At 36.9% G+C, this 13,607-nt stretch overlaps 1 protein-coding gene across 4 annotated transcripts in view; it reads right to left on the bottom strand.

Annotated features, from left to right (window-relative positions):
• The window catches only part of USP9X (ubiquitin specific peptidase 9 X-linked), a 129,871-nt gene that overhangs the window by 30,327 nt on the left and 85,937 nt on the right, over positions 1-13,607 (bottom strand). For 2 of the 4 annotated variants that reach the window (XM_045472936.1, XM_045472938.1), the window contains exons 22-30: positions 13,073-13,203; positions 12,604-12,882; positions 10,519-10,644; positions 9,480-9,605; positions 8,671-8,673; positions 8,105-8,271; positions 1,852-1,960; positions 1,488-1,634; positions 547-693 (exon numbers count right to left, since the gene is read on the bottom strand). In XM_045472936.1, the coding sequence (XP_045328892.1) occupies positions 547-693; positions 1,488-1,634; positions 1,852-1,960; positions 8,105-8,271; positions 8,671-8,673; positions 9,480-9,605; positions 10,519-10,644; positions 12,604-12,882; positions 13,073-13,203 (1,235 nt within the window). The remainder of the gene's footprint in view (positions 1-546; positions 694-1,487; positions 1,635-1,851; positions 1,961-8,104; positions 8,272-8,670; positions 8,674-9,479; positions 9,606-10,518; positions 10,645-12,603; positions 12,883-13,072; positions 13,204-13,607) is intronic. The other 2 variants (XM_045472937.1, XM_045472939.1) reach the window with 1 other exon arrangement.

The following is a 13,607-nucleotide window of genomic DNA, read 5'->3' as shown; positions in this document are numbered from 1 at the left end:
TTTACATTTTAAATAAGTTTATTCCTTTAATCATATGTATACCAAAACTCATTTTGGTTATTTATTCATTTATTTTTATTTGAGCTTGAGAGAGAAAGAGAGAGACGGAGAACTGAAACCAAGATTGACACGCTTAAATGACAGAGCCACCCAGGCACCCCCAAAGCTCATTTTGAATAAAAATAACATGTACTGATACTTCTTGTTTCCTTTAGTTACACATATGTAAAGAAACTCATTAAAAATGATAAACAAGATGCATAGTCTTACAAATAGGTTTGTCTTGTTTTATATAGTCCGATGAAGTAAAAAAGATTTTCTAAGTAAAAAAATTAGTGCCTATTTATGAAATACATGTTATTTTATTCACATTTTATTTATATACAAAATTTAGAAACTGTATGTAAAAAATTACTGTAACCTCTAACAATTCTCAAAAATTAGAAGAGAGAAAAAATTAAGACAATACACCAAAGACATACTATAAACCAACACACTTGGTAACAAACATTTAGGTTATGATATCTAGCTTAGGACAAAACTTACTTTAATGAGATTAGCACCTCCTTTTTCACAACCAATGTGATACTTTTTCTCAGGGGTTTGAAAGGCCAGTAATTCTTTTGTTACCCCAAGGTGGCCTTCCAAGATCGTCTCTTCAACACCAGTTTCACCTGTTCGTTTAACATCATCCTGCCAAAGAGAAAATCCCAAATGCCTAACTTATGAAAGGGAGGGAGGAGCCAGACAAGAGTGAACTGGACATATGTGAGATAATTCCCCTAAACCTTCCCATTCTTTTAAAATAATTTTAAAAATAAATCAATACATACACGTGTGTGTGTGTGTGTGTGTTCCAGTGTAGTTAACATACAGTGTTTGTTCTATTAGTTTCAGGTGTACAATACAGTGATTCCACACATTACTCAATGCTTATCACAAGAAGTGCCCTCCTTAATAATCCCTATTACCTATTCCCTGGTCCCCTCATCCACCTCCCCTTTGGTAACCATCTGTTCTCTAAAATTAAGACTCCCTTTCTTGCCAAATCGTTCCCTTCTACGCAAGATGGAAGTTCTTTTCAGAACTTTCTGAAGGCTACAAGCAAAAGCTATGAATCTCTTTAGAAATAAATTTCTCACACAATTCTGAGTAAAGAGTATCTAGTGTTAAAATCAAAAGGTAAGTGCTAGTCTATAGACTGATTTTTGATGAAAACAACTCAAACTTTTTAGAAGATAAAAATCTGCAAAAAGGCTCAAGATTCTAAAATGCAAGAAGCTGAAATTAAGTATTTCAAGTTTCAGGTAAAACAAAGCATTTTATAAAACTAGTTATGCATTCATTCTGTGACTCATGAGTTACTAAGGTATTCTTTAGCTCTATTACTCTTCGATATTTTTCACTTAACCAAAATGCTCAAAACTACAAACTATTTATAAAACACTCTTACTGATATAATGAACACAGTATTAGAAGCAACTTACCCTAATTCTTTTAAGCCAATCAATTTCATTATTGAGAAGAACTTCAGCATTGGGTATATTAATATTACTATTGTAAGCATAATTAAGAAGATGCCTTAAAAGGGTGAAGTAGTCGCCTGAATGTTTAGCTCTCTCTCTGGCTGTGCTCTGAAACAATAAAAGAGAATAATGTGAATTTACATGTCCAAGCTCAGAATCTACTTTTTAAAAACCTAGAGTTAACCAGAGCAGATACTAAATTAGTATGGGAAATTATATTTAATAAATATAGACTGTTCTAACTTTAACCTATAACCATAAATTCCTGAATGCTTTGTTTACAGAATTAATCACATTGATATAAGCATATTAAAAAATGTCTCACCCCCAAAACGGTAAAGAGCAGAGTAATGAAGAAAAGTAGAGGCCTGTGTCCCATGCAACATCTGGTGCACATTAAAAAGAACTGCTCCTGAGCCACCTGGCGAACAGTTCTGAAATAAAAATGTTTCATATTTAATATATTATTTGCATGAAGAAAAATAACAAAATTCCAACACTGGTTTTTCTTTGGGGGAGGGGGTGGGGTGGAATAAAGGGTAAATGAAAAGTAAAAATACAAGGATACAAGGTAACACCCCCTGAAGAAGGCAACATAAAACAGACAACTTAGTAGGCTGTATGCCAAGAACTAGAACCTCAAATTGTCACAGAAGAGTTTAAGGGATGTTCTGTAACACCGGTTTCTTGAAAAAGGCTGGAAATGGTCCGCTAGATACAAGATGTTCCATAGGGAATCTTACACATCTTTTTGGCCGTCCACAGAATTTTTACTCAACTGCAGTTTGGAGCAAAGAACTCTGTAGGAATTCTGTTGCAATTACAGTAAGGATATTGCTGCAATGTCCCTTATATTATACTAGTGGTTCCCAAAACATGGTCCTCAGATCAACAGCATCAGCATCATTTGGGAACTTGTTAAAAATGCAAATTATCAGGTCGCATCCTGGACCTGCTGAATCAGAAATACTGGGGGTGGTACCCAGCAATCTGTTATTTTAACAAATCCTTCAAGTGACGTTAATGTGTGGTAAAGATTGAGAACCATTCTATTATACAATATTCTATGATGACCCACGTGAAGAACTTATCTATGGTCCCAGTAGTGAGAATTTTACTTTATCATTATGAATCTCACCCACACACACTATATATATATACATATACATATATATATATATATATATATTACATATATATATATATGTGGGTGGCTCAGTTGTTTAAGCATCCGACTTTGGCTCAGGTCATGATGTCACGGCTCATGGGTTCGAGCCCCTATCAGGCTCTGTGCTGACAGCTCAGAGCCTGGAGCCTGCTTCAGATCCTGTGTCTCTGTCTCTCTCTGCCCCCTTCCCCACTCATTCTTTTACTCTCTCTCAAAAATAAACATTAAAGGGGCGCCTGGGTGGCGCAGTCGGTTAAGCGTCCAACTTCAGCCAGGTCACGATCTCGGGGTCCGTGAGTCTGAGCCCCGAGTCGGGCTCTGGGCTGATGGCTCAGAACCTGGAACCTGTTTCCGATTCTGTGTCTCCCTCTCTCTCTGCCCCTCCCCCGTTCATGCTCTGTCTCTCTCTGTCCCAAAAATAAATAAACGTTGAAAAAAAAAAATTAAAAAAAAAAAAATAAACATTAAAAAAAATTATATACTATATAGACCTCACTAGAGTAAATGTCCAAGAGGGTAGAGACATCATATAGTTTACCGTTGTCCCTCCAGAACCTAGAATAGTGTCCGACATAATACAGACGTTGAGAACCAGTTCAGTTACCACATGCATAAATGTTGTTTGTTTAGAAGACAGTGGTTTGTCTCCATTAGAAAGTGGAGGGCTTTGCTTTACAGATGCCAGAGTTTCTGACACCCAGAACAATGTCTGACATATGGAAGATGCTTAACAAGTATCTGCCAAGCATTTGTGTATCTTAACAGACACTGCAAACTACATTTTGTGAATAACTATCATATTTCTTTGTGCTAGCTGACAGACAGCTTAGAACCAAATTTATAGCTCAAGGTAAAGGACTTGACAGCACATATTCTGTGTACTAACCTCCCTCCTGAATGTTTCTAGAAACTTGTACATGATCTTATAAACCAGAGGGACTTCAGAAGATTTGTGGGTTGAGTTTGGTGGAACACAAATAAACTGAAGTCAGGAGTACCTAAGTTTTCTGGGGAGAAAGTCCATAACTTTTATTAGATTTCCAAAAGTATATGTCATTTGCACTATCCTAGTTAATTTTTTTAAAAAGATAAGTATACAGCCCAAATAAAGTAGGGATCTATACAGAGTATTTGTCATTTCCTGATGAAATCTCTCACATACATGCAGATTTCTGCAATGCTTCTAAAGAAACTTTTATTAGATTTTCAAAAGTATAGGTCATTTGCACTATCCTAGTTTATTTTTTTAAAAAGTTAGGTATACAGCCCAAATAAAGTAGGGATCTATACAGATTATTTGTCATTTCTTGGTGTAACCTCTCACATACATGCAGATTTCTGTAATGCTTCCAAAGAAACATTTGCCTATCAACAAATCCTGTTGCTCATACCTTTACAAATTACTCAAAAATTCATTTCTCACCATTTCTAATACTACCACCCTCCAGGCACTGTCAATGTTTTATTTGGATTAAAAATCCGTTTTTCTTGACAATCTAGAACTTATTCTCAACAAAGCAACCAGAATAAACTCAAAATGTTAATAACTCAGAGCACATGATTCTTCTGCTCAAAACCGTAAAACAGGATTCCCATCTCACTTATAGTAAAAAAACAAAACAAAAAATCCATGTCGTTACGATGATCTATAAAATCTTAACAGGCTGCCTGTTAATTTTCTGACCTCACCTCCTACAACTGCCTACTCCTCACTCACTGCTCCAGCCATACTGGTCTCCTTGCTGTTCTTTAGCACATTAGGCATGTTCCTGCCTCAGGACATTTACATCTGTTGTTCCTTATGGTTAAAAGGCACTTGCCCCATAATCCTACATGGATCACTACCTTACTCTTTCAGAGCTTTGTTTAAATATGTCATTTTCTTAGGCAGCCTTCTCTATCCTATATAAAACAAAACTCAATGGACTCCCTACTACTCCTTATCACCTTCCCTGCTTTATTTCTCTCCATAGCATTTATTACTATCAAACATACTATGTATTTTCCCATGTCTGTCCTTCCCACTCCCCATCCTCATTAGTTCTTATATTCTAACAAGGCTGATGGTTTGTTTTGTTTAGTGCTATATGTCCCTAGTAGCTACGATAGTGCTTGATACACAATAGGTACTTGAGAAATTATTCACCAACAAGACTGCCTACCGTATTAAAATTAAACACTACTTAGATCTCAACATCAAAGACCTTCTGTAAACCAACTCCCACTAATCCCCTTTACAATATTATCCTGTACTCCTCCTTCACACATCAAACCAGACTACTCAGCTCTTTCCTGAAAGCACTATGCCAGGGGTGGCAAACTCAAATGCCTTCATCAATCAGAGGTACCATAAAGAAGTTAAATAGGCAGGGTATAAAGCAACAGGTGCTAGAAGGGGCTAGAAAAAACATAGCCACCTAAAGGAATTTAAACCCAGTTGTGAGTGATTACAATAAGTTCAGTGTTATGATGTGGAAACAGACTTCATCTAATATGAACAGAGGTCTGGGAGGCTTTCCAGAAAACGTACTGGAAAGTGTGGCACTTTAAGTTAAAACATGGGTAGAAGCAAGGGCCAAACTGTGGAGTGGTTATAAATCAAATTTAAATATTTAGACTTCATTCAAAGGCAATGGAAAGGCACAGAAAGACTTTAATAGGAAAACATGATCATGCTTGGCAAAGATCATACTGTCTGAAGTGTGGTCACCAGATTAGAATAATACTTTAGTGGTGCAGCACTAGGGTGGGAAGATTAAGGATACTGTGGTTGTGCAGGCAATGGGTGCTGGCTGCTTAGATGAGGGTGAAAGCAATATGGAGGAGGTAGAAAAGTATATGGAGTCTACCAATACAGAAGTAAAAACAACATAATGGGGAGTGAGGTTGAGGGGGAGCACTGCCAATGCCCATCTTCAATTTGTACGTATGCATAAGTCTTACCCAAGACTCACACGTTATGTTCTGCAAAGAACCTTTACTTCTGCTCATTCTAGGTAGAAAGTAATTGTTACTCTTCTAATTCCCAGAGTACTTACTCTTCAAATTCCCAGAGTACTTTGCCTTTTATGAACCTAATTTCTGTCTCAAAGTTTCATGAGTACAAGGAACCGATCTTATTTAACTTTGGACTTTTCATTGCCAAGCACATAGTAGGAGCTCACATTAATTTGCTCATGGGTTATGATTACACCGAATACAACTGTGTAGCAGAAAGTTAGATCTCAAGAGGTATGACACTGTCACAGAACTTCAGCCTTAGTCCCTTTAGCAGCAGTCTACTTCTGAGTTGCTACAGAATTAAGAGAAAACACATGTGGGAAATGCACTGTATATAGGTATACTATAAATTTGATCTGAAGAATAGCCTCATGTAGGCAGGTCCACAATGCCATAACTGAAACTGTTGGGAGCCAGATATGTTTGGGGATTCAGATTTTAGAAAGGTAATGCCAAAAAATTATGGTCAAGTCAGGTTTGCTGTCAAATTCTTACAAACTGGAAATAAGGGATTTTGAACCTACCATGAGTACTCGGCTATATATAAAATGATTGAAAACTCAGGGCAAGATGAGAGCCAGTACTACAGAAAATCAGATACCTAAAGCTCAAAGAGATTTTGACCCTAGAAGACCTATTGTGTTGTTGAAGACAAAGTGACAGAGGAGAACTGAGATGAAGTGCTGTCTACAGAACTTTACTTCATTGTGTGAAATTTTGGGAAGAGGAAGAGGGAAATGGTTCTAATTTCCTATAAGGGGGAATTTTCATAAAGGATAGAGAGCAGAAAAACCTGCAAAACCAAGTTCCTTAATACTTAGCAGCCAAGGAAGTGAAATAAGTTCCAAATTTAGTTTCAGATTTAAAATTCAACATAGAATGAAAAATTTGCTACCTCTAGGTTTGACTTCACTATAATTGTTTGGCCAATCATCTTTCCTCTCCTCCCTCCACCCAATGCATTATTAAATAAAACCAAACTCACTCAACCTATTTTTCTTAACATACAGGGCTGTCCAATGATGATCAAGTCTTCTCAAGCAGATAGCAAGCTCAGTATTATTGGGGGGGGCGGTAGGTCCTGTCAAAGGACTTTCGGAATAGGCTGTAATAGAGGTCTTCAAGGAAATTACCAAGGAACTTCTAAAATAGTAGACATTCTCAATTCACATTACAGCATCCTATGGAATGAGCACTTTTTAAAAAGTCTTATCACTGGGTTTTATTTCAGCAACTGTTTATTCTGACTTTACATTAATCAGTGATTTCTGTCACTGCTGAATGGCATTTGAGAGAATAAAAGTGAGCATTTTTGGTCTTTTCACAAAATGCATGCAAGACAGATTAATTACATAGAACAGGGACACAAATTAGAGCTCGACTTTAAAAAATCACCTTATGAACGTCAGGATTAGAATGACACAAGAGGATGGAAACCAGTATTTTCTACAAATCTAACTGACTTGCACAAAAAAAAGTCCGAAACAAAGTTTATGTCAATGATTAAATGATCCTGAACTGAAAACGAGGGCTTTATATAAAGTTGGTCTTTATTCTCAGTATAGAATGCAGAAGCTCTTACCATAACCCTGCTTTGTGAATTTCATACCGAATCAACAATTTCTCTAAAAAAAACCTGGCATGTAAGTATCCAAGATAGAATGTTAATGTCCCATTTAATTGATTTAAAGTTTATTTATTTTGAGAGACAGATGTAGGGGGAGAGCATGAGTGGCGGAGGGGCAGAGAGAGAGAGAATCCCAAGCAGGCTCTGCACTATCAGTGCAGAGCCCAATGCAGGGGGGCTTGAGCCCATGAAACAAGATATCATGACCTGAGCCAAAATCAAGAACCAGACGCTTAACCACCTGAGTCACCCAGGCTCCCCTATTTAATTTAAATCCTATAAACGAGGGGCACCTGGGTGACTCAGTCGGTTGCGTGTTCGACTTTGGCTCAGGTCATGATCTCTTGGTTGGGGAGTTTGAGCCCCATGTCCGGCTCTGTGCTGACAGCTCAGAGCCTTGAGCCTGTTTCAGATTCTGTGTCTCCCTTTGTCTCTGCCGCTCCCCTGCTCATGCTCTGTGTCTCTCTCTCTCAAAAATAAACATTAAAAAAAAATTCCTGTAAACCAGATTTTAAAAGAGGATTAAAATATGTACCTCACTTAGGCAAGACTAAATTCTGAAATTAGAGAAAAATTAATTGTACTCTGAGATTTAATGTTGCCATTTTGCGAGACTAAGACCAAACAAATTTAGGTCCAGGCAAAAACACAGTTAAACAAAATTTTCCTGAACATTACCATGCTGTAGAGACAATAAATATTTGATATCTGGGATAAATCCTGCCAGCATACATTTCTGCTTAACAAAAGATCAAGTTTTTTACAATTAAAAAAGACACTTACTTGCTGTGACAGTGCAACAGTAAGTCAATAATGAATGTCTGCCAAGCCTTTTCTTTACTAAGAGCATCTAAGGCTGTCGGAATCAAGGCAAAACATAATGTCATCACTTCCAATGCTTCACAGCAAACCTGTTCATCTTCCAAGTCTGGCTCATTGCCTGCATTGGTCTGTAAAATTATGGTCAGAGGCAAATTACCTAGAGATGCACTTAAGAAAAATCTCATACAACTTCAAGATAGTGCTTAAAACTTACCGACTCACTTAAACTATTTGGCCTCAGCCTCTTTACCTGCAATTTGAGACCAGTTTAGAATAGTATGGAAATGACTACAATAGACAATGAAGTCTAATTGCAGTATTCTTCTACATCCCAAGGAGGGAGTATTTTTCTACATCATCCAAGGAGGACACTGAGAATACCACCTGCCTTTTTGTCCTTCAGGCTTCTCAGGACCTTCTGAATAATCATTCCTTTCTCAAGAACCACTCTAGCACTGCAGAGTTAGGAACTTAGGACTAGTTCCAAAGCGTAGTGTACGTATAGTGCCGTTTTATTTGAAAGCCACTGTCTTGGCCAATCATTCAGGAAGGTTTTACAATCTAAAATATGCTTCGGTAGGTAGTTATTAAATTCTGACTTTATCAAAAAGTAGTAATTACACTACATGCCTAAAATAGAATAAACATTCAAATACTAGCCCACGCACTGTACCAGACAGATGCTATAGGACTCGAACATATATCCTGGGAAAAACAGGGTTATATTGGCCATAACAAGGAAGCTCTACCGAGCTGCGAAGTTCCTACAGTTTAATTTCCTCTTCTAAATATGCATAGTGGTTATCAAAGGCAAGGTACATAGGACAGGAAATCAAAGAGTCAAACACAGACTTGCTTCTGTAAATAATTTGCTTAATTTAATCTAAGGGAAGGTCAGACATGATACCTAAATTGGCTGACACTTTCTACTTTTGACGGCTTTAAGAGAATCAAAAATATTTAAGCACCAGGATACCACAGCTGACAGTTACCTAAACGAATATTTAGGACAGAAACATTAGGACAGAAAGATGAAAGAAGAATGGAGAGAATGGGAAAAAACACATTCAACACAAGATCATTATATCTCACCTTAGTGAGAAGTAGAAAAGGTTTCTTATTTTAAAAAAGCAGCCTCATGGCAGGATTCTGAAGTACTTTATTTCAAAAGTAAAATTTTACTGTATTCTCATCTTACCTATAGCTACCCTCTAATTTTCAGCCATGAAGATGCAAATGATTGCATTTTTAAAGGTAGCACATGTAATAATTTGGGCCTCGTGCACAATTAAACAACATTTATTTAAAAGGAAAACATTTTTGAGATAATTCTTACCTTCTCATAAATTTTAGTGATTTCCTCATTTGGGCTAAATACTAGCTGTAGGGCCCCACATCCTGATGCCCAGATAATTTTCTGAATAGCTCTAATTACACAAATATCAGGCATATATCTTGAAGCCTGCAAGACAATAAATAATAAAAAACTGTTTGATAGAGTATTAGAGTAAGATATTAACAAGAAAAAAATGCTCCTCCTTATAAAGGAGATAGGAATGGCTATAAAGCAGTACTATTATTTTTAGGTTCCCAAATTGCTTTTGTCCTTTCCTTCCCCCACCCCCACCCCCCAATTTAACAGCAATACGAGAAATTATCTGGCCCTATACTACTTTCAGAAGAATCTTAAAATGACTACAAAGATGACCCACATCATTATACTCCTCGTTTTTTTAACCCATGAAAAATGAAAACCAAGTCCACACAAACACCTGTATAGAATGGTCACAGCAGCTTTACTCACAGCCAGAACAGGGAAATTATCCAAAAGTCCCTCGCCAAGTGTACGAATGTGGAATACTCACAATGGGATACTACTCACAGCAGTAAAGAGGAATGGACTAATCAATGGTCCACACAGCACAGACAATTCTCAATGTCATTATGCGGAGTGGAAGAAGCCAGACATGAAAGAACACACACTGCACAAAATTCTAGAAAATGAAAACTATTCTATACTGACAAAAGATGACTGGTTACCTGGGGTTAAGGAGTAGAGGGAAGAAGGACTGCAAAGGGGCATACAGAGCAATGGAAATGATGGTGGACTTAAACATACACGCATTTGTCAAAATTGAATTACATACTTTAAGGATGCTGTTTATTGTACATGAAGAGGATTCTAACTGGAAAGTACTAACATTGATATTAGATAAAATTCATATTACAGGAACTCTAGAGTGAGACAGTGACTAAAGTGGGCCTAGGAAAACTGAGCCCTAAATTGTGATAAGGGTTATTTCTTAAACAGAGGGTCAAAAGTGGGAAGAAACAAACCTTGCAGGATTTCAGAGCTTAAAAACTTTAATACTAACCTCGTCAGATATTTGCTGAGCAAGACGAATTGACACATTTCTAAGCATGCATTCAGATGATGGATTAGGAATGCTCTGAAGGGCACTTTGTAGCACCACAGCTTGATCATGAGTAACTTGGTTGACCTGAAAAAACAGAACCATTTTACCTGGAAGTAAGTTGTGCAGAGCTCCCACCCATCACCACTCCCTCAAGATGACCCCCCTTCCATATATACATACACACTGGAGAACCACAGGGATTTACACAAAAAGTCCATCTTGCAAACAATGTGGGCTTCCACTTTTTCTTGTGCTTAGTGCTACATGTCCCTCTGCAAACGCCCATTCTAGCTCAATTCAACTTGTATCTCTACATCTGGGCTCAGTGTAACTTGTAGAGGTAAGTGATAAACTGAAGTGATGGTTCCACAACCCTATCTAGAGGCCCAATAAATTACTCCATGTCTCTTACGTGCATGCTCCTGGGAGACCCTGCTCCCATTTCCCCTGGTCATCATTTATCTTCTTTGAAAAGGACAAACATTAAGGCATTTTCATAACAGAATAAAATTACCAATGTATGAAAGGTACCACTGTTCTATTTAATAGTATAACCAAGTTTTTAAACCTATAAAAAAAACTCGTACTTATTAGCCAGGCCATTCTGACTGCTTTCAAGTTAACTCCTTTTCTCTATGTTGTAGGAAATACTTAGTATTTAAGATATGTCTGTTTTACTAAGTTTGCCTTTAGCTCTTTAATAAACTGTGTGTTCCTTGAGATTAGAGACTATTATTTATAAACCTTTGTATCTACAGTGGCATATTTTCTGAATAAATATTGGAGAAAAGTGAAAGAGGAAAGCATGTAATCACTTTCTGCGTACTTCATTAAGCACCTGTGTGAAGGACCATGGTTTGAATCTGTTTATCTTGATATAGAAGCACTATTTTTTATCCCAACCAACATGGGACCCTAAAAAACAATATAAACTTAGGCCATTTGTTTTTCTTTACTGTTTTAATGTAAAATTTCTTACATATACAAGAGGGGAGAGTATTATAAACTCTCACATACTCACAGCCATTATGAAAGAAGGACCAAGAGTGTTTTATCTAACCACTCCCTCTCACTTTCCAATCCCTCCAACACCAGAATTATTTTGAAGCAAATCCTGGATATCATATAGTTTCATCTGTAATATATCAGCAATTATTTTTTTAAATGCTTATTTTGAGAGAGAATGAGTAGGGGAGGGGCAGAGAGAGAGGGAGAGAGAATCCCAAGCACACCCCATGCTCAGCACAGAGCCCAACACCGGGCTGGATTTCATGAACCATGAGATCATGACCTGAGCCAAAGTCAAGAGTCAGAGGCTCAACGGTCTGAGCCACCCAGGTGCTCCTCAGCAATTATTAAAAGCAAAAAGGGAGGGGCACTTCCTTTAAAACATAACCACAATATCATTATCACACCTAAAACAATTATAAATGCTATTTTCATGATATATATTATTCAGTATCACAGATTTATCATATTACAGATCTAATCAACATTCCAATTCCCTGATTAAGACCTAAGCCATTTACAAAAGAGAGAATCTATATTCCTGAAGCTTTTATCTTCTTTGGCCACTTATGATGAATACAGAAAACTTCAAATTTTAGTCAGAATGAAGTGGAGCAAGGATACCACCAAGGAAAGACAGATTATGAATAAGCTCAGACCTGAAGGCTAAGCTTATCAAGATGGGAAGAAAGGCTGGCCACAGGCTAAGCCAATTACAACTTTCTTATTACCAAATGTATCTTCATATATCTGCTAGCTACAAATTAATAAGAGATTCATATGCAGTTTTTATCAGGTTTAAAATAGCTGAAAGTCAAAAAAAGTTTAAAGGAACAGGGAGGAATTGTCCTCTTAAAATTAGAGGATAGTCAGTAAAAAGCACTTTCACTTTCAATACAAATACCATTTAATAGAAGAAAACCTTTAAAATAGGGTACCACTGGAAAGGAACTTGAAACATTCTGAATCACCTCTGAACTCAAACTTTAAAAATTACTATTACTATAAATAAGACATTTTTAAAAAGTCTATTACCGATGTCATGGGATTCACGCCTTCTACACCTGGCTGACAAGCTTCTGCCACAGCTCGAACGTGGCCATAGCCAATGGCAGTTAGCAACAGTTTGGCTATTTTAAGAGCATTGAGGTAAGCACCCCTTCGAGTTTCCATATCTGCATTTGGTAGGAAGTTATTTCTGGTTAGCATGCTCAGGACAAGGGGTAGGCCACCACTTTTTAAGAAGTGAAACTGAAAATCAGAGGAATCATCAGCCAGAGGTGCACCAGCAGGCATTAACAAGGCATAGACTACCTGGAAAAAGAAAAGAACTATATTAAAAGGGTTTAAAAAGATAATTTCTATTTTCCTTATCATCATTGTGAAGAAATTCTTGACCATTTGAAAAATTTTTCATTATAAATTTTATCCACGTTCTTAACAATACCATGTAAAAGGTCAAGTCCAAAGAACATGAAGTAAATTCAAAAGGGAAAAAACTAACCTCTGTTAGGTATAGCACTTGTGAGGCTGAAGGACCAAAGAAAAGCGAGTCAAGAGATGGACTAAGGCTGCTTTCTCCAAGTTTGGCATGGTCTAAACAAATAGCTCTTAATTTTTCTATTGTTGTGCTATCTGTAAGAAAACAGGAGATATAGTCTAAAAACATAATTCATGCATTCATAGTACTTGACTTTTGATATTTTGAAGACTACTTTAATATGGCATAACAATCAATTCATTGAATTACAGACTCATACTTCTCAAGAAATAGCCAGATCTGGATTAAAAAATAATAATAAACATTACAATGAACCAGGACTCTCTAATCAGTCAACCCAAACATGAGGCAGTCTCCACTAAAAGATCTCAAATCAACATGCCTCTTCAGCCAGTGGAAACCTAAAAAATACAGTACACTTCAAAAGGAAGTAATTCTTACTGAAAAGAACAAGATAAAAAATGAGAAGCTCTTCCTTCCAACTTCTCTATTATTAACCTTTATGACACTATGCGCTAACTGGTTTATTTTCCTGAAA

The sequence above is a fragment of the Leopardus geoffroyi genome, chromosome X (assembly GCF_018350155.1).
Source record: "Leopardus geoffroyi isolate Oge1 chromosome X, O.geoffroyi_Oge1_pat1.0, whole genome shotgun sequence".
Taxonomy (NCBI): domain Eukaryota; kingdom Metazoa; phylum Chordata; class Mammalia; order Carnivora; family Felidae; genus Leopardus; species Leopardus geoffroyi.
Note: the sequence above shows the minus strand (reverse complement) of the source record. Positions and strands in the feature narration are given on the sequence as shown.